This window comes from Eptesicus fuscus, chromosome 4 (genome assembly GCF_027574615.1).
Source record: "Eptesicus fuscus isolate TK198812 chromosome 4, DD_ASM_mEF_20220401, whole genome shotgun sequence".
NCBI lineage: Eukaryota > Metazoa > Chordata > Mammalia > Chiroptera > Vespertilionidae > Eptesicus > Eptesicus fuscus.
Window position 1 is genome coordinate 104,967,150 of NC_072476.1, and position 26,121 is coordinate 104,993,270.

At 45.0% G+C, this 26,121-nt stretch overlaps 1 protein-coding gene across 7 annotated transcripts in view; it reads left to right on the forward strand.

Moving 5' to 3' along the window:
- The window catches only part of TTC33 (tetratricopeptide repeat domain 33), a 29,851-nt gene extending 4,699 nt beyond the window's left edge, over positions 1-25,152 (forward strand). For all 7 annotated transcript variants that reach the window (XM_054715301.1, XM_054715300.1, XM_054715303.1 and 4 more), the window contains exons 2-5: positions 377-598; positions 18,184-18,265; positions 19,922-20,053; positions 23,647-25,152. In XM_054715301.1, coding sequence (XP_054571276.1) covers positions 378-598; positions 18,184-18,265; positions 19,922-20,053; positions 23,647-24,000 — 789 coding nt within the window. In that variant the 5' untranslated portion in view covers position 377 and the 3' untranslated portion in view covers positions 24,001-25,152. The remainder of the gene's footprint in view (positions 1-376; positions 599-18,183; positions 18,266-19,921; positions 20,054-23,646) is intronic.
- Positions 25,153-26,121: the final 969 nt, after the last annotated feature.

Consider the following 26,121-nt stretch of genomic DNA (forward strand, 5'->3'; position numbering starts at 1 on the left):
GATTATTTCCTAGGACCACTGTTTAATTGGGAGTTAAGAAATGGTGACAGTTGCCCAGCCTGTGTGGCTTAGTGGTTGAGCATTGACCCATGAACCAGGAGGTTACAGTTCTATTCCCAGTCAGGGCACTGTCTGGGTTGTGGGCTCGGTCCCCAGTTAGGACATGCAGAAGGCAGCCACGTCAGTGATTTTCTTTCGTCGTTGATATTTCTATCTCTTGATCCCTCTCCCTTCCTCTCTGAAATAAAAAAATATATATATTTAAAAAATGATGATAGTCTGATTTTGTTATTCCTTTATTCCTTCTTCACTTAGGTAGAATATTTCTTTAAAGGGCCAAGTCTGAAATATAAAGCTGTTTTTTGTGATTTTCCAGAATGGCTTCCTTCGGATGGAAGAGGAAAATTGGTGAGAAAGTCTCAAAGGTCACTTCCCAGCAGTTTGAAGCTGAAGCTGCCGATGAAAAGGACGCAGCTGAGAGTGAAGAAGGGAACGGGCTTCATGCCACCAAACGCAGGAAAGAAAGTCTCCTGGAAGGCTGTGCCAGGAAAAGCAAGCAGCTGAAGGATGAAGGAGCCAGCCTGGCTGAAAATAAAAGGTATGTTTTTAGGGTTTTCCTTTAAAGAACATGTACGTTTTCCGACTTGCTGTCAGTAGTGGGATGAAGAGTTATTCTGTGTCTACGTTTTAAAATCTGATCTAGGAGCTAAACTAAAGAAATAGGTTTTAAAGTCACCTTGAAACATTCCCATGGAATCTGAAAGTTTGTAAAAGCCTTCAAGATTCTTATAACGTCTCTGCTCTGCCAGCCTTTCTGTTCTGTCTAATGTAGAGTAAAGGCGCTGGTCGTCGGGGCTCAGTGGGTGAGCGTTGACTTGTGAACCGGGAGGTCACGGTTCGATCCCAGGCACATTCCTGGGTAGGGGGTGTGCAGGAGGCAGCTGGTTGATGATTCTATTTCTCTCTCCTCTTTTCTCAGAAATCAATAAAAATGTATTTAAATATATAGATTTAAAAAAATAGAGTAAAAGCTCAGTAGAATGTAATCCAAATTACTGGTTGGTAGCAGATGGTGTAATTCCTGGAAATGTTCTCTTTGTGATATTGTGGACCAGATAAATTAGATGTTTTCCTGAATAGCTTTGAGGGTGTGTGTGTGTGTGTACACACACACACATAGCCTATCTAATAATTGAGTAATATGCAAATAAACATCACTCTGCTACGCCCACGATTGGGCAGCGGGAGGCTGGGGGGCGGGACTTGGGGTGGCCTATCCGGCCATTGAGAGGCACAGGGGGTGGGACTCGCGAGTCCCGCCCCTGCGCCTCTCAATGGCCGGATCTGTCGCTGCTGAGGGGAGACCCCTCAGCGTTCTCTGGTCTGAGCGGTGGCGGCGGATGGGGGTGGGTCTGGGCGCCGCCGCCACCGCCCCCAAGAGACCCCGCCCCCGCTACCGCAGCCGCCGCCCCCGCCGCCGCAGCCGCCGCCGCCCCCAGAGAGACACCGCTGCTGCCGCCGTCCCTGGAGAGACCCCACCGCCGCCGCCGCCCCCGCCCCCGGAGAGACCTCGCCCCCGCCGCAGCTGCCGCCGCCGCCGGAAACACGCTGCCGCCGCCGCCACCGTCCCCGGAGAGACCCCACCGCTGCCACCGCCCCCGAAGAGACGCTGCCGCCGCCACCGAAGACACGCTGCCGCCGCCGCCCCCGGAGAGACCCCGCCCCCGCCGCAGCTGCCGCCACCGCTGCCCCAGGAGAGACCCCGCCCCCGCCGCCGCTGCCGCCGCCGCCCCCGAAGAGACCCTGCCCCCGTCGCTGCCGCAACCGCTGCCACGGCCGGCCCTGGAGAGACCCCGCCCCCACCGCAGCTGCCACCGCCGCCCCCACCGCCGCCCCCAGAGAGACCCCGCCCCCACCACCGCCGCCGCCGCCGCCGTCCCTCGAAAGACCCCGCCGCCGCCACCGCCGCCCCCGGAGAGACCCCGCCGCCGCCACCGCTGCCGTCCCCGGAGAGACCCCGCACCCGCCGCTGCCGCCGCCGCCGCCACCCCCGGAAAGACCCCGCCCCCGCCGCCCCCGCCGCTGCCGCCGCCCCCGCCGCTGCCGCCGCCCCCGCCGCTGCCGCCGCCCCTGCCGCTGCCGCCACCCCTGCCGCTGCCGTCGCCCCCGCCGCTACCGCCGCCGCGGCCATTCCCTCAGAGACCCCGCCCCTGCCGCCGCCGCCACCCCAGCCGTCCCCAGAGAGACCCCGCCACCGCCACCGCTGCCGCCGCCGGGTGGGCTCTCTCCGGGGGCGGCGGGGGCGGGGTCTCTCCAGGGGCGTCGGCGGCCCATCAGCGTTTGCAGGTGTGGGGCGGCGGTGCCTGGACCCGCCTCCATGCACCTGCACTGGGTGAGGGCCTGGTCAGCAGCCACCGAGGCTGCTTCAAGGGTCAAAGAGGGAGGCAGGGCCAGACCTCAGCGGCTGCAGCTGCTGCGGGGCCGGGGAGCCAGGCAGGGCTGGACAGGCAACCTCAGGGTGGGCCTGGGGGTAGGTCCAGCGGTGCAGCTTGACAGCAGACAGCAGGGCCTGCTTGGTGGTAGCTGCCGGCGACCCCCAACAGGCAAGTGGGCCTGCAGGCAGCACCCAGCAGGGCCTGCTTGACTGTTGCCGTGGCAACCCAGGAGCAGACAAGCGCAGCTGCAGGCAGCACCCAGCAGGGCTTGCTTGCCCATCGCTATGGTGTGGAGCAGGCAAGCCCTGCAGAGAGCAGAGAACCACAGGGAGTGGGCCTAAGCCATCAGCAGGACATGCCCTGAGGGCTCTCGGAGAGGGTACAGGTCGGGCTGAGGGACCCCCGTGCATGAATTTCATGCACCGGGCCTCTAGTATGTGTGTGTGTGTGTGTGTGTGTGTGTGTGTGTGTGTGTATATATATATATATATATATATATATATATATTTATTTATTATAGGTGTTCAGTTATTTTTTCCCATTGAATTTTTATAAACTTTAGTAAATATGGAGTTTGATAATTGATAATAGTTTCTTTATTCTTAGCCCTTCCTCAGCTAAACTCTTATTCTTTCCTTATATGCATCCTTTTTTTCTTTCCCCTTTGCTGTTTTTCCTACTTATTCCTTTTCCCCTTCTTCTGCTTAGCTCTTTCAGTGGAACCAAAAATCATTCTTCCACAGATTAGTGGAGAAAGGACATTGTTTAATAGGTTGTGTAGAGAAAGTTGGAACTTTGTATAGAGGAAAAAAAAAGGATCTGTATCTCATACCACATACAGAATGAACTCCAGAGAAATAAAAAATCTCAATGTGAACAAAATGAAATATACAAAGGTATCTCTATAACCTAGAAGTGCAGAAGGATTTTTTTTATTTTTAAAAATTTCAAGTTTATGTTAAAGTTGAAAGAATAGTTGAATCCCCCATATTCCTCTGACTAGACTCAAAATTTTATTTATTTAAAATGTAATAAATCTTTATTGTTCAGATTATTACAATTGTTTCTCCTTTTTCCCCCTATAGCTCCCCTCCACCTGGTTCCCAGCCCACCCTCTGCCCTTACCTCCCTGCCACTGTCCTCATCCATAGGTGTATGATTTTAGTCTAGTCTCTTCCTGCACCCCCCACACCCCTTTCCCCCTGATAATTATCAGTCCACTCCCTTTCTATGCCCCTGATTCTGTTATATTCACCAGTTTATTCTGTTCCTCAGATTTTTAATTCACTTGATTTTTAGGTTCACTTGTTGATAGATATGTATTTGTTGTTCATAATTTTTATCTTTACTTTTTTCTTCTTCCTCTTCTTAAAGAATACCTTTCAGTATTCCATATAATACTGGTTTGGTGGTGATGAACTCCTTTAGCTTTTTCTTATCTGTGAAGCTCTTTATCTGACCTTCACTTCTGAATGATAGCTTTGCTGGGTAGAGTAATCTTGGTTGTAGGTTCTTGCAATTCATCACATTGAATATTTCTTGCCACTCTCGTCTGGCCTGCATAGTTTCTGTTGAGAAATCAGCTGACAATCGTATGGGTGCTCCCTTGTAGGTAATTAACTGTTTTTCTCTTGCTGCTTTTAATATTCTCTCTTTGTCTTTTGCTCTTGCCATTTTAATTATGATGTGTCTTGGTGTGGTGCTGTTTGGATTCCTTTTGTTTGGGGTTCTGTGCACTTCCTGGACTTGTAAGTCTATTTCTTTCACCAGGTGGGGAAAGTTTTCAGTCATTATTTCTTCAAATAGGTTTTCAGTATCTTGCTCTCTCTCTTCTTCTGGCACCCCCATAATTCTGATGTTGGTACACTTGAGGTTGTCCCAGAGGCTTCTTATACCATCTTCAACTTTTTGGATTTTTTTTTTCTTTTCCGGTTGAGTGTTTGTTGCTTTTTTGTATTTCAAATCTTTGACTTGATTCTTGCGTTCCTCTAGTCTGCTATTGGGTCTCTGTATAATATTTTTTATTTCAGTCAGTGTATTTTTAATTTCTAATTGGTCCTTTTTCATATCCTCGAGAGTCTCGTTAAATTTTTCGGCCTTTTCTAGGAAATTCTTGAAAAACCTCATAACCGTGGTTTTGAACTCTATATCCAGTTGTTTGTTTTCCTCCATTTCTTTCGTTTGTGATCTGTTTCCTTGTCTCCTCATTTTTGTTGCTTCCCTGAGTTGGTAGGGTGGCTTTGTGTGCTAGGTGTCAATGGGTCAGCCTCCCCAGTTACCTGAGGTGGACACTCTTGGTGCTCCCCTTTGTGGACTGTGTGTACAACCTTGTTGTAGTTAAGTCTTTATTGTTGTTGGTATCACTGGTTGGAATTGACCTTCAGACCAATTGGCAGTGAGTATCAGCTATGTCTACGCCGGGAGATCTTCTGTATTGTAGACAGCCTTATAGGACCAGACTTGCAAAATTGCAAAAGCCTCTGTGCTCAGCTTGGATGGGGAGGAGTCTCATGGCTGAGCAGACATTCTTGGCTTCCTGTCATCCCTGCCCTTGAGCACGTGCCTCCTTCCGCGGCTCCTCTGAGTTGCAGCCTGACAGTCCAGAATCCTTCTGTAAGAGCGTGGGTCCCCCAGGGGCTCACCCGGAACTGGGTTTCAGTGCAGTCGGAACTGGGATTCAGTGCAGTCAGGAGCTTCCGACCCCCTTCTGCTAGGAAAAGCCTGTGGCAGCCTCCGCAGTCAGACCTCTCTGTGCACACTCACGCGCGCGCACCTGCAGACCCCTGCCCGCTGCGGCTCCCCCGAGTCTCCAAGTCTCTGTGTGTCTTTCTCTACAGTCCAGACTCCACCAGTATGAGCCTGGGTCCACGGGGTTTCGGCTGGAACTGGGGTTCAGTGCAGTCAGAACTGGGGTTCAGTGCAGTTAGGGGCTTCCTTTCCCCTCCCGCCAGCCAGGCACTCGGCCGCCCTTCCTCTCTGCATGCGCGTCTCTGTACCTCAGAGCTTTTGGGCTCCTTTGATCCATGAGCTTTTCTCTTTCTTTCTAGTTGTAGAATTTCCACTTAGCCAGCTTTCCTGTGGTTCTGGATGATGTCCGTTCTTTTTTTGTTGTTGTTTTGAAATTGTTGTGCAAGGCAGCAGTTTAGGTGCTTACTTAGGCCGCCATCTTGGTTTCCCCAAAATTTTATTTTTTTAAATTTAATTAAAAAGTACATTTTTATTCATTTCAGAGAGGAAGGGAGAGGGAGAGAGATAGAAACATCACTGATGAGAGAGAATCATTGATCTGCTGCTTCTCGCATGCCCCATACTGGGGATTAAGCCAACAAACCTGGCATGTGCCCGGGAATTGAACCATGACCTTCTGGTTCATAGATTGACACTCAATCACTGAGCCACACCGGCCTGGCTTAATTTAATTTTTAAGCTACATTTTACATTTAATATTTTTTAAATTAGTTTCAGATACATAGCATAGTGGCTAGACAGTCATATACACTGAGTGGCTAAATTATTATGACCACCTGACGTTTGTTGGCAAATTAGCTGTACACTGCATTGTATGGAATATGGAAGCTGAAGGCCTGTTCAAACACCTTTGCTGTCTGCAGTTACCAAGATAAAACGTCTTCAATTCGCACAGGAATACAAGGATTGGACAGTCGAGCATTGGAAAAAAGTCATGTGGTCCTATGAATCATGTTTCCAGTTGCATCATGCATATGACAGAGTGAGAATTTTGTGGAAACAGCATGAAAGCATGAATACAACCCTTCAAGTTGGTGGGGGCAGTATTATGGTTTGGGGCATGTTTTCCTGGCATGATTTGGGGCCTTTAATTCACGTGGAACAACATCTGACTAGCACAACATAGCTAAGTATCATTGCTGATCTAGTTCATCCTATCATGTTGATGGCATATCCCATTGGAGATGGCTTCTTCCAATAAGACAATGCGCCATGCCACCGTGCTCGTATTGTGCAGGAGTGGTTTTAAGAACATGAGGGAGACTTTACCTTGCTTAGATGGCCCCCACATTCAACAGATCTCAATCCAATTGAGCATTTGTGGGATGAAGTTAAAAGAGCCATTAGGCAGCTGGTTCCACAACCATCAAGTCTCACAGAACTGGACAGTGCTATTCATCAGGTCTGGTGTCAGATTCCTCGCATCACCTTTCAACATCTCGTAGAGTCAATGCCAAGAAGAATCGCCGCAGTATTGAAGGCAAAAGGTGGCCCAATGAAGTACTGATGGGGTGGTCAAACAATCTGACCACTCAGTGTACTTTACAAAGTGATCCCTCCAATACTTCAAATACCCACCTAGCACCATACATAGTTATTACAGTACGAGAGCCTGGTGCACGAAATTTGTGCACTTGGGGTGGTGTTGTGGGGGGGGTCCCTCAGCCCGGCCTGCACCCTCTCCCAGTCCGGGATCCCTTGGGGGATGTCCAACGGACGGCTTAGGCCTGCTTCCCCCGGAGAGCGGGCCTAAGCCAGCAGTCGGACATCCTTAGCGCTGCTGTGGATGTCTGATTGGCTGAGCAGCAATCCCCGTGTGGGAGCGTACTGACCACCAGGGGACAGCTTCTGCGTTGAGCATCTACCCCCTGGTGGTTAGTACGCGTCATAGCGACTGGTAGTTCTGCCTTCGGGCCTAAACTGGCTCTCCGACATCCCCTAGATCAGGGGTCCTCAAACTTTTTAAACGGGGCCAGTTCACTGTCCCTCAGACCGTTGGAAGGCTGGACTATAGTTTAAAAAAAACTATGAACAAATTCTTATGCACACTGCACATATCTTATTTTGAAGTAAAAAAAACAGCAAAAACATCCGCATGTGGCCTGCGGGCCATAGTTTGAGGACGCCTGCCCTAGATTGCGAGAGGGCGCAGGCCAGGCCGAGGGACTCCACCAGTGCACGATTTGGGGCCGGGGAGGGATACAGGAGATTGGCCAGCCGGGGACGGACTGTGGGAGGGCTCCAGGGCATGTCTGGCCTGTCTCGCTCAGTCCAGATCGCCCGGACCCCAGCAGCAAGCTAACTTACCGGTTAGAGCGTCTGCCCCTGATGGTCAGTGCATGTCATAGCAACTGGTTGATCGGTCGAATGTCTGCCCCCTGGTGGTCAGTGCACGTCATAGTGAGCGGTTGAGCGGCCTTAGCATATCATTAGCATATTACACTTTGATTGGTTGAACGGGTAACAGGATGACCGGACACAGCATGTTAGGCTTTTAGTATATAGGATTATTGACTATATTTTCTATGTTGTACTTTACATTAGATTAAAAAATTCTTAATAATTGGTTTATTTATCTTCCTACGCATATATACACACTTAACTGTTTATTAGAACTTTTTTGCTGATTTATTTGTAAGTAATTTGCAGGCATTATGACCCCTGGTTCCTAATTCAGCATGCTTCTCCTAAGAGTAAGGATGGTCTTTTACCAAACGTAAGAGCTGTCAGACCTATGAAAATGAACTGTAATCTGATATCTAGTCCACATTTAGATTTCTCCCAACTTTCATCTACGTGTCTTTAAATAATGGTTTTTTTTTAAAAAAAAATTAGGATCTAAACAAAGTCCACAGCTTGCATTTGGTTATTGTATCTCTTTAGTGTCTTCTTGGGTCTCCTACTTTTATCCCCATATGACATTGACATTTTGAAGAGTTCAGACCAATTTTTTATTTGATTATTTCCTTACCTTGTTCCTCTATCCCCTGTGTTTTTTGTAAACTGAAAGTTGTGTTGAGGTTTGATTTAGATCCTGATTAAACATTTTATGTAAGAAAACTTCATGTAATGTTTATGCTTTCCACTGCCTCATCTTGGGAGATAAATGACATCAGGTTATTACTAGTGCAGCCAATGAAAGACATTGTGCCTATGTCAGTCTGTTTGCTGTGTGGAATATTTGCTGAAAGCCATTTTTTTTTAATTAAATATATTTTATTGATTTTTTACAGAGAGGAAGGGAGAGAGATAGAGTGTTAGAAACATCGATGAGAGAGAAACATCAATTAGCTGCCTCCTGCACGCCCCCTACTGGGGATGTGCCCACAACCAATGTACGTGCCCTTGACTGGAATCGAACCTGGGACCTTTCAGTCCGCAGGCTGACGCTCTATCCACTGAGCCAAACTGGTTTCGGCTGAAAGCCATCCTATCTAATAATAGAGTAATATGCAAATTAACCATCACTCTGCAACAAAATGGCGGCGCCCATAGACACAAGATGGTGGCGCCCAGTCTTCTCAGTCCCGCCGGAGACCCCCAGTCCCAGGGAGAGCTGCCGATGAGAGCCAGTAGCGCGGCCCAGGCTATAGGCCTGGGAGGTGGCCGCGCCCCCGCAACAATCTGCTACTAGCCTCAGCCCGTGCATCCCTGGCGCGATCTGCTCCCAGCCACAGCCCTGGCCATCCACCTGGGAGGCTCCCGCGCGCCCCCAACCCCCCTCCTGGGATTGGCTTCCAGCCCCGGCCTGTGGGCCTGTGAGGCGGCCACACCCTCCGGCGCGATCGCTCCCAGCAGTGACCCAGGTCGTTGGCCTGTCAGCTGGGAGGCGCCTGCACCCCTCTCAGCATGTTCCGCTCCCAGCCATGGCCAGGGCTGTAGGCCTGTCAGCTGGGAGGCGCCCATGCCCCTCTCAGTGCATTTTGCTACCAGTGGAGGCCAGGGCTGTGGTGCGATCCGCTCCCAGCTATGGCCCGGGCCCTAGGCCTGTTGGCTGGGAGGCACCTGCGCCCCTCTCCGCACGGTCTGCTTTTAGCTGCGGCCATTGCTGTGGGCCTGGGAGGCAGCTGCACCTCCCAGGTGCAATCCACTCCTAGCTGTGGTCAGGGCTGTAGGCCTGTCAGCTGGGAGGCGCCTGTGCTCCTCTCAGCGCGTTTTGCTTCCAGCCGAGGCCAGGGCTGTGGGCCTGGGAGGCAGTGGTGCCCCTCTCCACATGCTCCAATTTCAGCAGCCACCAGGGCAGAGTCTGGTCGCCTGGGAGGTGCCTGCGCCCCTCTCAGCTCGATCCGCTCCCGCGATCTGCTCCCAGCTGTGGCCCTGGCCGTAGGCCTTTCGGCTGGGAGATGCCGGCGCCCCTCTCAGTTGTGTTCCGCTTCCAGCTGTGGCCAGGGCTGTGGGCGCGCCTCTCCCGTGCGATCCACTCCCAGCCGTGACCCGGGCCTTAGGCCTGTTGGCTGGGAGGCGCCTGCACCCCTCTCGGCGCGTTCAGCTTTCAGCCACGGCCATGGCTGTGGGCCTGGGAGGCAGCCATGCCCCTCTCTGCATGCTCCAATTTCAGCAGCCGCCAGGGCCGAGGCTGGTCACTTGGGAGGTGCCTGCGCCCCTCTCAGGGCAATCCGCTCCCGCGATCTGCTCCCAGCTGTGGCCCTGGCCATAGGCCTGTCGGCTGGGAGATGCCTGCGCCCCTCTCAGCGTGTTCCGCTTCCAGCTGTGGCCAGGGCTGTGGGCGCGCCTCTCCCAAGTGATCCACTCCCAGCCGTGACCCCGGGTGGTAGGCCTGTTGGCTGGGAGGCGTCTGCGCCCCTCTAGGCACATTCCGCTTTCAGCCGCTGCCAGCTTCTTCCCAACCTGCAAAACTCCAGCTTGATTCTCCTATAAAAGGAAGAGAATAGGACAGGACGTTCCCAGGAAATGGTGACAACATGTTGCATGTGTGGACTGTGCTGGAGCTGTGTCCACGGCACTGTGGGAACACTGAGGAAGGAGCAAGCAGATCTGGCTGCAAGGATAGGGAGAGGGCCACAAAGACTTGGCCAACCCTCAAAGGGCCCAGTAGAACTTTCATAGGTAGAGAGGATTGAGATTATTAAGAGGAGAAAGGCATCTTGGAAGGAGTATTTCTAGCAGAAGGGAAAAAACGGGCCAAAAGTTTGTGGGAAAATGGATAAGTACAGTGTTAGTAGACCTCTATGTGAAAAACCCTTCCATCTTGACACCTACATTACTTAACAGACTTGACTCCAATTGACTTTGCCCTTTCAAAATAATTTTTGGAGGGAAAGATGGACAGTTGATTACATGTCTGTTGTTTATAAAAGAAAAGGAAACTTTTAGAAAATATGAAAAAGTGTGAAATCACCTATAAACCTTCTACTTATTCAAATATATGCCCAACAACCACATGATATCACCTTTCAAAGGTCTCATGAAATTCCTGTTTAAGGAGTTTATTTTATGACACCTTTAGTTTGGGTTTACATTTTTACTGGTTTGCCAAGACCACAGCAGGTACACTGTCCAATATGTTAAAGAAAAAACCCTATCTAATAAAGAGGGAATATGCAGGGGAGGGCATTTGGGGGTGACTGGGCTGTCAGAGGAGGGCAGTTGGGGATGATCGGGCTGGCAGGGGAACAGTTAGGCATCAATAACGCTGTCAGGGGAGTGGTTAGGGGCAATCAGGCAGTCAGGCAAGCAGTTGGGAGCCAGCAGTCCCGAATTATGAAAGGGATGTCTGACTGCCTAAACAGGCAGTCGGATATCTCCCAAGGGGCCCCAGATTGGAGAGGGTGCAGGTTGGGCTGAGGGACACACCTCCCCCCAGTGCACGAATTTCGTGCACCGGGCCTCTAGTATTTTTATAAAAATCTTGAAACATTTATCTTTGGTGAAGGAAATATACTAGGAAAAGTACACTTGGCATCATGAGGACTGTTGATTTATTTGCCCTAAAGATATGATTTTTTGAAGACATGTATGATGAGCAGGAATAGTCTCAGAGTAGGTTATTGGTAGGACAGAATACTCTCAGATCATCCAGAGATCTAAAACTAGGCCTCGTGCTTGTGAGTGGTATCTGCTATGTGGTAATGAAGAGTCTGAGAAATTAAAAGCAGTAGTGCTGAACAAGTACTACGTCTTTTCTTTGTTTTTCTGTTCTTTTTTTATTTTTCCTAATTGGTAAGGGTGGTTAGAAGACTTGTTAATCATTTTTGTCATAAATGAGTCAAAGTTCAAAAAGCAAACAGTTTAATTTCTAGGTCTGTTATTATTTTTCATTCTGGGTGTAATCTTTTTTTAATATATATATATATTTTTATTGATCTCAGAGAGGAAGGGAGAGGGAGAGAGAGAGAGAAACATCAGTGATGAGAGAGAATCATTGATTGGCTGCCTCCTGCACGCCCCCTGCTGGGGATGGAGCCCGCAATCCCGGGCATGTGCCCTTGACCGGAATCGAACCCGGGACCCTTTGGTCTGCAGGCCGATGCTCTATCCACTGAGCCAAACCAGCTAGGGCTGAGTGTAATCTTTTATTAATATACTAGAGGCCTGATGCACAAAATTCATGTAAGAGTAGGCCTTCCTTTCCCCAGCTGCAGGCACTGGCTTCCTTCTGGCACCCTCGCAGCCCAGGCTTAATCTGGAAGGTTGTCCGGAAGAACGTCCAGTCTAATTAGCATATTATGCTTTTATTATTATAGATAAATTTTAATATAAAACAAAATGTTGCTTAAGCTCTAATACTGGCATATTAGTACCTCAAATTGGGAAAGAATGGTAGAAAATAAATAGCAATCAAGGACAATTAACAGCTAAACAGCCTAATGTTAGATTGTGAATTCTCATTTGTGGTATTCTAGGCACAAAGTTTTTTTGTCTTTTATAACTTGGTGAGATTAATCATTCTGTTCTTAGTCAGAAGAAACTAAGTGTAAATATTCCTCATTTATGAAATCACTTTCAGAACATCCATAAAACATCTTTAGAAATTCCTGTAAATGCCTATTAAAAGTTCATTAACTTTGTTGTTTTTGTCTTTTTCTCTGGACCACACTAGTGTGTGGAAGGGAAAAGCTATTCAGTTATTGCCATGGGATTCCCTCTGAATTTCCTGTGTAGAGGAGAGATATCAACTTTGTCGATAAACAAAATAACTCTTGTTTTTTTGCTTGCATGTCAAAACATTGAGTCATTTCATTAAAATAAGCTGGATTAGATGCTCTATTTGAATGAAGGACGCTGAGATCAGTAAGTTTTTTTTGCTCATTAGCATTTGTTTTAGAATAGTGTACACAGAGCTTTAGGAAATAACTAAACAAAATTAAAGGCATCTAGGGGAATCGAGTAGTTTGGTGACTCTATGCCAAAAATATGTAGAAATAATAGTTAACCATATCTAAGAGAATATTAAACTTGGTTGAAAATAATATAAGCAGAAATAATGAAGTTAAATTTAAATAAAGCTCAGCCCCTGCTAGTACTTGCATATGGATTTTGAAGTTATTTTACCTCTCTTCAGATCCACGCTTTATCATTTCTGTCTGCACAAACTTGGCAGGTTATTAGCTTTTTAAGTTCCGGTTTCCAGTTTCCTCAGCTGTACAATGGAGAGATTTATCTCATAGCCCCTGGGGGATTAAAGAGCAAGTGCATATAAAAGCTGAGCATGTCACCTGGCACCTAGTAACGCTCAGTACCTGTACTTTAGATATTATATTTTAGGTTATTATGCATGATTGGTATACTTCATGTAGTGTTAATGTGTTTGTAAGATGTTTGTTAAGACATTTTTTTTTCTAGAATTATTACTAACTAGGATATACCTTGTCAGTAGTTACAGGGTGAGTCCTAACTTCGATATTTTGGCTTTTATGGTTTCAGCCACTAGGTGGTGATATTTGATTGTGTAGCTAAGTATTTTTTTCTTTGAGAATTAGTGTATACATGTGTGAAGCAGGAATATAATTAGAATTTACCATGAATTTGTCTCTTGTCTAGAGGAGTACACCCATCAGAGTGAACTTGAGGATGATTTGGCCATGTAACACACATGTAACACACATGTAACACACATGGTCTTGAGTGCCAGCGTGGCTATATTTACTGACAGTGATCTTCATTTTGATGTCATTTGTTCCTCTCTTTTGGCTCCTTCTCACTGGTATACAAGCATAATCTAATAGCATCCATTTAAAAGCTGTGGCTGGTTTTCTCAGTGCTTAGAGCCCCACCTCCCCACCCTCACCCAACTCCTGCCCAGACTGAAGGGTCTCAGGTTCAGTTCTGGTCAAGGGCACGTACCTCGGTTGCAGGTTCGATCCCTGGTGCTGGTTAGGGCATGTGTGGGAGGCAACCTGTAGATGTGTCACTCTCACGTCGATGTTTCTCTCTCTCCCTCTCCCTCACCCCTCCCTTCAACTCTCTCTAAAGATCAATGGAAAAAAATATCCTCGGGTGAGGATTAAAAAAAAAAAAAAAAAAAAGCTTCCCCTTGACTCACATGCCCTACAATTTCTCTGCTTTCCTTCACCACAACTCCATTGCTTGATGGATGATTCTCTCAGTCCATTCCAGCCAGGTTTCTGTCCCCACTAATCCCACTCTTAGAAAGATTATCTCTGTTCTCATTTACTGTGCCTCGCACGGTCCAGCACAGCTGACCCCTCCCTTCCTAAACACACTACTCCCTAATCTACAGCACTGTCGTGCCTGTCCTTGTTTCAGTGTCCACTCCTTCATTTTCTTTGCTTGGTCTTTTCTTTTGCTCATTTTCTAACTGTTGGTGGGCCACAGTACTTAGAAAGTGCTTCTTGTCCTTTCCAAATACATTATTGGCCTCCTGCTTTCAGCACCATCTCAAGACCGATGCTGACAAGCACCAGTCTTCCCACCTGAGTCCTGGACTTTCTAATATTCGATGCTTGCTTTATACCCACTTGGATGTCTAGTTAGCGTCTCAAACATAACATGGACAGAGCAGAACTCTTGATTTTTCTCCCAAATATCTGCTCCTTTCTAGTCTTCGCTATGTCAGTAAAAGGCCCCACCCTCTACCTAGTAATTTAAGCCCAAACGCCAGGAGTCAACTCTGCTGGCTTCTGTGCTGACCAGAGCTCATCTTCCGCAATCCCCCCAGCTCCCTGCCTTTGAGAGCATCAGGCCCTGGCAGCTGCTGTCCTCACAGACCAAAGAGCCCCATGTGTGGTGCTAACTGACAGTGAACGACCTCGGCGGTGGCCCGACTGGACCTGTGGATCCTCTGAGGGACTGATGGCACAGCAAGAGTGTAAGTGGGTTAAAGCTTGGGAAAGACTTCAATGATGGGAGACAGGCAAAGCTTTTTCCTCCTCCCACCACTGGACTGCTTCCAAAACACACGTTTCATACAGTCTCTCTGAAGAAGGTCTACAAGAAAAGCCATCAGCAGGGTTGGTTTTTGAAGCTGTTGCCAGCTGAACATACACCTTGTATTTATTCTCGCGCCTTCCTGCCTCGCTTCTCTTTTTCTCCCTCACTCTGGCTTCCCTGGGATCCTGCTCCCACAGAGAGTTAGTTGGTTACCTTAGGCCTCAGACTCTTTCCCAGGCAACCCAAACTAAGACATCATCCTGGATTCCTTTCCTTTTTCTTTTTCTTTTCTTTTTTTTTTTTTCACTTCCAAATCCAATCCACGTTGAGTTGACTTGTTTTTGAAACATAGTCTAACTCTTATATCTTCCCCTCTGTTTTTACCTTGTCTAGTCTGCGGTCATCTCTTACCTAGATGACTCCGTGTAGCCTCCTAACTGTCTCCTGTGCTCATTCTCACACCCCCACGGTCCATTCTCCCCGGAGGCCCCCATCACACGTACAGTGAAATCCGTCTCAGAACCACTGGCCTGCTGGTCCCTGAGTGACTGTGGCCGTGGCTGCCTTTCACTCCCCTTCCTCCTGCTACAGCCATGCTGGTTTTCTTCCCTTCCCTCAGGACACGGGTGTTTAGTCCTGCCTTGGGCTCCTTCTGCCCTTCGTCTGGAATGAACTTTCTGCAGATCTTCAGTTGGCTGAGGACTTTTTAACATTCAGATCTCGGCTCAGATGTCTTCCTAGAGACCTTTCCTGACCATGCATTCTGAGTGGCCACCTGGTCACTACCTATCACATCACTCCAGTTGGTTTTCATCATGGCACTTATCATATTCTAACTTATGTTTGTCGTCTTTTTCTGCCTTCTTTCCACATGCAGATGTTCTAGAGTGTAAGATCTAGAAGAGTAGGGTCCATTTATATCTTTTTAAAATTTTAAAAAAATTGAATTTATTGGGGTGAAATTGGTTAATAAAATTATAGGTTCGAAATGTACAATGTTATCATACATCACCTGTATATTGTATTGTTCAGCACTCAGAAGTTAAGTCTCCTTCCATCACTATTTACCCCCCCTTTGCTCTCTTCCACCTGCTCCCACCCCCAGGCCCTTTTATATCTTGTTGAATGCTGCATCCTCAGTTCTTAGAATCCTACTGGCCCAGAGTAGGTGCTCAATAAATATTTATTAAGTGAATAAGCTGATAACTATAGAGCTCATTAAACTTGTACTATAGTAAATGAGAAATTTAATTAGGAACAGAGTAGCTAAATACTGATAGTTCTATCTGGTGGATGGGTGTGCTATCTCACTGACTGGCTTGGTCACCAGCTGGTCCTTGCCTCAGTGGAGGTGTTATCTTCCGGCCCTTGCGCAACCCCTGGGCTGTTCCTTTGCTTCCTTCCTTGTGCTGTTCAGTTGGATGCTGTGAAGGTTGCCTATAAACTGGCTGAGTCAGACTTTGGTCACTTATTAACCATAGTGACTCTGAGCCAAGTTTTTATCTTTTAATGCCTCCTACCCAACAGCTGCGGTAGGGCTGTGTCTGCTCAGTGTGTTCCAAACTGAAGTTGAATTAGTAGATACTCTGGGGAGCGTATCTGCATCATGCTCTATGAGAGCATAATAAGGGAGACCCTTGGTTTATTAGGTGCCAAGTTTCCCATGACCCGAAAGTTGTGTTACCCTTTATTTGTAGGCCAGGAGAAGGAAAGCACCCATTGGTCTTGCCTGCATCTACTGGTATTATTTCATAAATGATAATTTTAAAAATTGTAATATTCCTGTCATATTTATCATGTTTTTCACCTTTAGAGAATTTTCCTTCATTAACATTTGTTTAGAGTTGGTTATTTTTATTTCTAAAATTTAGAAGGAAAATTGTTCTATCTTTGTCCCTTACAAAGGCTTTGAACATAGTGGTCCCTGCAGTAGATCTGGCAGCCATCTATCTCTGCACATTCGGATGTGCTGCATGGACCACCAGCCTTTGTGGGGTGAGTCTTCAGCTTAGTCACACAGAGTCTGCTGCTGCGAGATAACAGCAGCCACTGCCACACCTACAGTAAAGCACACTCCCTCCGGGGGCCCTCACCGCTGCTAGCTGTGCAGGCTTATTCTCAGCTGGCTGTAGCCCATTTGCCATGTGCCCAGGTGGCATCAGACCCGGGAAATGGTGTAGCCTATTTGTATTATTTCCTAGTAAAGGAACTGTTCTATAGCAAGGTGAATACAGAGAGAAGGTAATTTTGTTTATGTTCTTCAACTTGGTATTTTCTGCCAAATTCTGCCTCTTGTTTTTTTAGTTCTCTGCTCCCTGCTTACAAATCAGTACATTTCTAGTTATGTTTGATTTGGGTCTTCTCATACTGGGTAGGGAATGATACACAAGAACACATACAGAGGACATGAAGAAACTGGAAAATAGGCAACAAGAACTGATTCAAGAGAAGATAGAACATGATGGGGCTTAATATACTATGAGAGAGATTAAAATTGGTTCATCCCACCTGGTTTTTATTAGCATTAGCTGGGGACTTTGAAAAAATACAGATGCCTGAGTCCTACTCTGAGAATTTCTGTTTTAATTGATCTGAGGCAGGGACCAGCTTGTGTGTGTATGTATTTGTGTATGCATGTGTGCGTTTTTCCTCCATAATCTCCATAGATCATTCTATATGTAGCCAGGAATGAAAACTGGTGGATTATATATTTCCTATTTAGCTCTAGAAATCAGAACCATTGGGCAAAAGATACAAGACAGAAAGGTACAATGAAAAATGTTCTGGTAATTAGAACTTTCTCCTCCTAGAAATATTCAAGTATACATGAGTTAACTTTTGTGAAGGATGCTGTGAAGATGACTGCTTTGGATAACATGTAGGACTTGGTCATTCCTTTAATTTATTTTTAGAAAGGAAGAGTGCTTCTATGCTTCTGCAGATTTGGCCTGGAGTGTGCTAAGATCAGTTTTGGGCACATTGAGTTTGAGATGTTTTTGGGACATCTAGATGGAGATACTAGTTGACTAAATGGCTTTGGAGCTCAACACAGAGATGAGATTAAGAGAACATCAGTGAAAGGTGGTAGTGGAAATGACCTCCATACCTGCCTCATTTATTCAGCCCCTGTCTTATCCACGTGCCTGTGTTCATGGTGATGGACAGGACAGTGTTTCTGTGTTCATGGGCCTCGTACACAAGGACACTGAACACTGAAGAGTCTGTACACAATTCCCGGTAGCTTCTTACCGTCTGTCTGCTAGATGGCTGCAGTCTAGAGCCCAGGATTGCACCTGGATTGTGAAGTCCTCAGAAAAGTTCTTTGTAAGACATCTAAAATGACTGCCAACATGTGCCGACATTGAGGTTGATGAGAAAAAGAGAAACTCTTGTGATTTCTCAGCCCAGGAAATAAAATCTTGGAGAAAGCTTTTCAAGATCTCTTATTTATGTTTTGCTTTTCTCTCTCTTGGTCTCCTTTCCCTTATCTTTTAAATTTTCCTACTTTTTGTAACATCATTACTATCAGTTCTTGAATAGAGATATTGCTTGATAAACAATATTCCTTAGCATCTGGTTTTTAAATTTGGTCATGTGCTCTCAAGGACTCATTAGAAATATGATATAAATGTAACTTTAACAACCACAGATATCGAGAGGCAATTCAGAAGTGGGATGAAGCACTACAGTTAACTCCAGATGATGCTACCCTATATGAGATGAAGTCACAGGTAAGGGTTATGAAGAAAGCCTTTCATTATGAAATTGCACTGTGTTTGTTTGGTGAGCATGATAAACCATAATAGCATTTCCTGCTATTTTCTTTTTAAAATACAATTTATTTGGGGGAAAAATTGTTATGATATTACTTATGACTTTTTCTTATGTACCAAATTAGAAATTTGTTCACCTTCATAATGCAGAAATTTGTTCACCTTCAAACTGCTATTTCATCCTAACTATGATATGAGCAGATGGACATCTTTTAAAAAGTCTCTGGTGATCTCGTAAATGAATGAAACGCGTTTGCCTTCCTTGGAAATTAATTGTAGTGGATTTTGCAATAACTTTCTTCCGGTGGATTGGATTCTAGATGATGATATTTCTCTGAAAATGGCCTAGTCCTTAGCAAAAAGTCAGAATAGGCTCAATTTATTAATAGTTTAAAAATAACACTTGTACTTACAAATACATTTGTAATATTTTATGGGCAAGTTGATAAAGAAAACCTCTGAGCACTTGGATTAAATTATCTAAGAGACTTCAAATCTCAAAGCATTAAGCATATTTTTGGCAGGAAATAATTGCAATGCCGCCTTCATCCACATACCTAACATCTTTCCTGATGATGAGCTCAAACATAGGATACATTCTTTATCAGCTGTGATTTTAGTTTATCCAGGAAAAACCCAAATTATGTCTACTGAATAAAAGTGGTATGAGGACCATCATTTGGATAAATCATTTTCTTTTTTAAAAAGTTTTCATTGATTTTTTTTTGGTGGGGGGGGGAGAGGGATAGAGAGAGAGAAACCTCGATGAGAGAGAAACATCAATTGGCTGCCTCCTGCACGCACCCTACTGGGGATTGAGCCCGAAACCCAGATGGGCGTGTACCCTCACTGGGAATTGAACCAGTGACCTCTTGGTTCATGGGTCAATGCTCAACCACTGAGCCACTCTGGCCGGGCTCGATAAGTCATTTTCAATCTTGAATCTGTATATACATATTAAAGGCAGGATTTCTGGTGAACTGTATGAAATGAGTTATTTAATTTGGAACTTGATGATTGTTTCACAAATTTTGTGAAATGCATGTGGTCCCAAAGATGATTGATAATATCCAGCCCCCTTTTTAAAGCTGAAGGGTTCAGGAGCGCCATGATTTTTCTGGTGTGTGGTGTGAAGAACCCAGTTGTGGGGAGGCCTGTGGAATGTTTGCATGGCTTGTATAGCAGGAAGGTGTTCACTGGGGCTAGGGTGGATGGTTGAACAAATTTAAATTTACCTAGTTTAACAGCAAGACCTGGGGTACCCTAAAATCCACATTATAAGTGGAATAAATAGAAGTGGAATTGAGAGATCAAATAGTTTTGAGCTACCATGGCTACAGTGTGACTGCATGGTTTTTTGACTGATTGACAATAGTGTTCAATAATTCGAAAGGGAATAGTTTACATTTTTATAGTATTTCAGGAGAAGGAAGAAGAATGTGATTCCTGACCCTGAATGGCAGTGGAGGGAGTCAAAACCACTGAAATACTGTGTTTGCCAGACTAAAAATATGTTTTTAAAAATGAAAAGAGTTTCTTATGTATGGTTATATATTAGTAGTTTGCTAGTTTATGAATGTTACTGACAGGTTTTGTTTCTTTTTTTGACTATAGGTCCTAATGTCACTTCATGAAATGTTCCCTGCTGTCCATGCAGCGGAAATGGCTGTGCAGAGAAATCCACATTCGTGGGAGTCTTGGCAAACTCTGGGGCGTGCTCAGCTTGGATTAGGAGAGATAGTCTTGGTAAGGAGTCAGATGATTATAATGCTAATATTTTGTTTTTGTTTTTTAAATATTTATTTATTTTTAAAGATTTTTAGATTTTTAAAGAGAAAGGAAGGGAGAGGGAGAGATGTGATAGAGAAACATGGATCGGCTGACTGGGAATTGAACTGGCAACTTTTCCGTGCACTCGACAACTCAACCAACTAAGCCACACTGGCCAGGGCTATGATTTATCCAGGGCTAAAATTTATTTTGACATGTTTTGATCAGCTCAACCCAAAAGTTAGTCATTTATCAAATCTATGCAAAAAATAAATAGTCAACCTTTAAAGGCATTAAACCACAAACACTGGTCAGAGTTATTACTGTTATTTACATCATAAACACCAATTATATCAGGGTCAGAATATTTTTCAGGTAATTGGAATCATGGAAATTAATAAAAAAATTCACATAGCCTGTACGCATCCTGACCAGGATTGAAACCACAGTCTCGGTCTATGCCCTGACTGGAAATTGAACCTGCAACCTTTTGGTGTATGGGACGACACTCTATAACTAATTGAGCCACCTGGCCAGGGCAAAATTTTAAGTTTTTTAAATAAGAGTACTCATTGTTTAACTGTTTCATTTCATTTTTTTCCTGTTGATATAGTTTTGCCCACTATGTTGTGAATTTCTTGAAGGAATTAAAACTGTTATTTTGTCCTCATTTAATGTTTTTTAGGGCTCTATTTGAAAAAAATCTAAATTTGTAATATTTATGTAAACTTAATCTATTCTTTTGAAAGACTGGAATGGTTGAAAATTACTCAATGTCATAATGAAGGGATACTATGAAAAATATATTAAAAGCAAGCTAAAATTTCTGATAATTCTTATTATAGGGGTGGGCAAAAGTAGGTTTATAATTGTTTGTATGAAAAATAATACAATAATCTATACTAATAAAAGGGTAATATGCTAATTAGACCGGGTCAACTGGACATCTTCTGGTCATCCTGCCTTTCTTCCAGACAAAGCCACGGTGGTGGGGGCTGAGGCAGAGGTGGTTAGGGGCGATCAGGCAGGCAGGCAGGTGAGCGGTTAGGAGCCAGTGGTCTCTGATTGCGAGAGGGATGTCCGACTGCCCGTATAGGCCCGATCCCTGTGGGCCTAACTGCCATCCCCCAAGGGGTCCTGGATTAGGGTGCGGGCCGCTGGGTCTCTAGTTAATGAATATTAATACAAGAATAAACTCCGTATTTTGTGTACTCACAAGTATAAATCTACTTTGCCCCAACCATAAATAAAAATTTAAGACACCCCTGGGTCTGGGAGAGGCCACGCGCCCCTGGGTCCGGGTGAGACCATGTGTCCCTGGATCCGGGTGAGGCCTCACGCACCTTGGCCCGGGTGAGGCCACGTGCCCCTGGGTCTGGGAGAGGACACGCGCCCCTGGGTCCGGGTGAGGCCACGCGTCCCTGGATCTGGGTGAGGCTGGGTCCCGGGTCCGGGTGAGGCCACGCGCCCCTGGGTCTGGGAGAGGCCACGCGCCCCTGGGTCCGGGTGAGGCCACGCGTCCCTGGATCCGGGTGAGGCCACGCGCCCCTGGACCCGGGTGTGGCTGGGTCCCTGGGCCCGGGTGAGGCCACGCGCCCCCTGGGTCCGGGTGAGACCACGCGCCACTGGACCCGGATGAGGCTGGGTCCCTGGGCCCGGGTGAGGCCATGTGCCCCTGGGTCCGGGTGAGGCCTTGCGCCCCTGGGTACGGGTGAAACCGGATCCTGGGTCCAGGTGAGGCCGTGTGCCCCTGGATCCATCCGGGTGAGGCTAGGTCCCGGGCCCGGGTGAGGCCACGCCCCCCTTGGGTCTGGGTGAGGCCACGTGCCCCTTAGTCCGGGTGAAGCCGTGCCCCTGGGTCTGGCCGAGACCAAACCAGAGGGGGTCGGACCTCCGTTGCCGCCATTTGTCCACCATCCAGAGCTGAGGGGTCAGTGCTGACATGTACACATAAGGAACATTGAAATTGGGTCTCAAAAGAACTGTTGGTCCAGAAAGAAACTCACTGCGGACTGATTCATTTGCCTGTCGGCATGACTATTGTTGCTCGTCTCACATTCAGTTCTTGTAGGTATGTATCTGGTGACATATGATCTCGCTCGTCTGGGGGAGATGATGAACAGCATGGACTGGGGAGCGGGAACAGAGCCAGGGGCCGGGAGGCATCGATCGGACTGTCGGGCCTCGGAGGGAGGATAGGGGAGGGTGGGGGGAGGGGGAGAGTTCAGCCGGGGGACTTGTGTGCATGCATATGAGCCTATCCAACGGTTGAGTTCAACAGGGGGTTGGGGCATGCGTGGGGAGGGGTGTGGGATGGGAATGGGGGGATGGGGACAAGTGTGTGACACCTTAATCAATGAAGAAATTAAAAAAAAAATATATATATATATAAGAAAATACATAATTAAATAGAACAGGTAATAAATTAAAAGTCAATAGTTGGTATATCTCTATAGGTAATTATTTAGATTTTTATGCAGAATTGGGTGTATATGTTGGAAAATGAATATAGGGTTGGTTTGTTCTTCATTTTCTAATTTTTTGAGGTGTAAAGGTAGGTTGTTTTTTGTTTTTTTTTTTTTACTTGAGATTTTTCTTTTTAACAGGCATTTAGTGCTATAAACTTCCCTCTTAGTTCTGCTTTTGCTGCATCCCATAATTTTAGTGTATTTTTATTTTCATTTGTGTCAAGATCTTAATTTCTCTTTGATTTCTTTTTGAACTTACTGATTGTTCAAGAGTGCGTTAATGTCTGCATATTTGTGAATTTTCCCATTATCCTTTTGCTATTGATTTGTAGTTTATTCCATTTTGGTCAGAAAAGATGGTTGACATGTCTTTTTAAATTTGTTAAGACTTGTTTTGTGATGTAACATGTGTTCTGTCCTAGAAAATGTTCCATGTGTACTTGCCAAGACGTCTGTTCTGCTGATGTTGAGTGAAAGGTTCTGTGTAGGTCTGTCTGGTCCGTTGCTCAAATCTTGTTTCCTTATTGATGTTCTTCCCTTCAGTTCTGTCAGTGTTTACTTTATATACACAGGTGTTCTGATGTTGGGTGCGTATGTTTTTATAAGTGTTACATAATTATGGGGAGTCGACCATTTGTCATTATGCAGCGTCTGCCTTGGTCTCCTGTGACACTCAGTGCATGTTAGCAATACTGTGATCTGAACTCTTGGCTTCAATGTTGTGCGTTTCTGGTACCTTCCTGACCCTGATTTAGCCCTGGAAATCACTGGATTCCTGTATTAGCTGATCTGCAGAAGCTGAACAATGTGTTTGCCTTGTTTTGAGCTAATATCAGTATCTCTATTTTGATGGACTTTTAATCCTCATCAGCAATTTGTCAGTCCCTTTCACAGTTTTATAACCTTTTTTATTTTTTCTTCATAATCATCATCCATGGTTAGGGCACAACCCTAACTTCCATCCTTCTATTCAGTTATGTTAAAAAAAATATATGTACTATATAATATATATATAAACATGCAGATATTGTGGATTATGCTAAATACATTCTTTTTTTTAAAAAAATGCAAGCAGAAAAACCTGGCCTTTTCTCTCTCTAGGCAATTCGAAGTTTCCAAGTAGCCCTTCATATCTATCCAATGAACCCTGAAATATGGAAGGAAGACCTTTCTTGGGCAAGAAAGCTCCAGGAGCAGCAAAAGGTAGCCCAGAGGATGAAAAAAAATGAAGCACCAGCGGAAGTCACACATGTCTCACCAAAGTCCATTCCCGACTATGACTTTGAAAGTGATGAGATTGTTGCTGTTTGTGCAGCTATTGCAGAAAAACAAAAGCCAGTTTCAGATAATAAAACAATGGTTATTGTGTCAGCTTCTGGGACCGTGGAGACTGTAAGTGAGAAGGAAGATGGGGCCACAGCCCCAGATGGCTCCGTTTTTATCAAAGCCCGATGAAGCTTAGCAGGAGTACTTGAATCTCCCTGTTTGATTGCCACAAAGTTTTAGGCAAACGCATTTACTCTGGAGAAACAGGGTCACACTCCTGTTTGTAAAATGAGTTTTTCAGATGAGGTATATACAAACTAAAGGGTAGAATTATTATAGAGTGTTTGGACTATGCTTTGATAAGTTATGATTTAAACTTAAGGTTAAAATTCTGACTACAGTGGTTTTTGATGAATAAACTTAATCCAAATGTATGAGTGAATACATTTTAAAGACAAAACTTGGAAGTGAATGCCCCAATAGTGAATAACTTGATGGCCAGTGTTATTAAAATATTGACTTTTTTATGATAAAGGAAGTGGATGATTTCTCTCCAAAAAATACACTGCTGTTACTGTTCACTCTTCTATTTTTCTTGTTTTATTAGAGTAACTTCGTCATGAAGCTTGAGTATTTTGATGTTCATGTTTGATTCAAAATTGTCGTTTGGTTATATGTAGATTCTTTGCAAGTTCCGCTGGAAATGCATGCAAATGTGTGTGTTCCGGACATTTTCTGTAGATACTCTTACGTCGGATTTATGCTTGTTTTGACTTGTAAATTACTCTCACCATGGTAGTTGCCACCTTCAGTATTTGTTGGATGTGGGAATTACTGATACATTGTAAGAATGATGGTTTTATTTTTTCAATTGTTAAAGTAGACAGTCCTTACCACAAGTGAGCCATTTTTAAGATGTGCATTTTTTCAATGAATGGCTCTTATAGCTACATCATAAATTGTACTGCAATGTTGTCCTAGTCAAAAGCAGTATTTTCTTTATTTTTAAAAGCTTAAAAACCTTGGCCTGGTCGGTGTGGCTGAGTTGGTTGAGTGTTCTCCCATGCACCAAGAAGTTGCTGGTTTGATTCCCAGTGAGGGCACATGCCCAGGTTGTGGGCTTGATCCCTAGAAAGGGGTGTGCAGGAGGCAGCCGATCGATGTTGCTATCTCTCCCTTCTCCCTCTCTTTTCCTCTCCCTCTAAAAATCAATAAAAACATTAAAAAATAAAGAATAAAAGCTTAAAAACCTTGACAATAACTTATCTTTTGCTTATAACTGTTCATCTGATGCTTTGGAATTCTTTTTCTAGATAACTTGTTTGGAACTGCTCAGTAAAATGAGAAATAACCACAATTTCAAATAACTAAATTATATCTTTCTAAAAAGAAAACGAACGTAGTGATGTTATTAGAAATCCAATGAGTGAATAACTTAGGCACAGCACACATGGAGACTGAAATGTGATTTGTGATCGGATCTCGTGAACTAGAGAAAGGTATATTGAAGAAGTAGTTCATTGAAACAACAGTTATAGCCACAAATCAATATTGTCATTGCTAATGTGAACTGTTATTTTTATAGCACACCCATTGTAGTGCAGTTACATAGAACTGCTGGGGACTGTTACTTCTGACCCTCAGGAAGCTTTGTTGGTGTGAAATTACTTTTATCCTTGTTGGAGATGAAAGTAAGTTACTCTGTTTGAAGAAATCTTCTGTTGGAGCATTTGTTGGATGCATGTAAGTACTGGTTTCTTTTTTTCTGAGATGATTTAAAGTTTTCTTTTAGTAGAATGTTTACCTCTTTTTTTTTTTCAGAGTCCGAGAAGTCAGCACTTGCCTTGAAAGGTATTACATTTCCCCCCAAAGCTATATTAGAAATTTATCCCTGGTTGGAGAGGTTAATTTCAGAATGATCCAAAAAACAAATATCAATTATATTTTATTTTATGAAAAATATTCTCAAAGGGTGGGTAGTTGGGTGTCTAGAGAAGTTGGTATGTTGTTTTGAGTTAATGGGTGTTTGTTTATTATATAATTGGTGAATAAGTCACTTTTTCTGTATTTTAAAGATTTACCTATTATTTTGTGTTAGCTTTTGAAAAATTAGGTTTCTTTCCTTCTTATGTGAAAATGAAATATGTAAAGCACTTTGTATGTTAGGTCACAAGTGAAGTACTTGGTGAATGCTAGCTTTTTCTATGAAGAGCTTGAATTAGTTTGGAGATATTTAACCTCAGTTGCTTCTGATTTTAAGAAAGGAGAACTTCTTTGTAATTTTTTCTTTATCTGAAAGTGAGGAGTCAC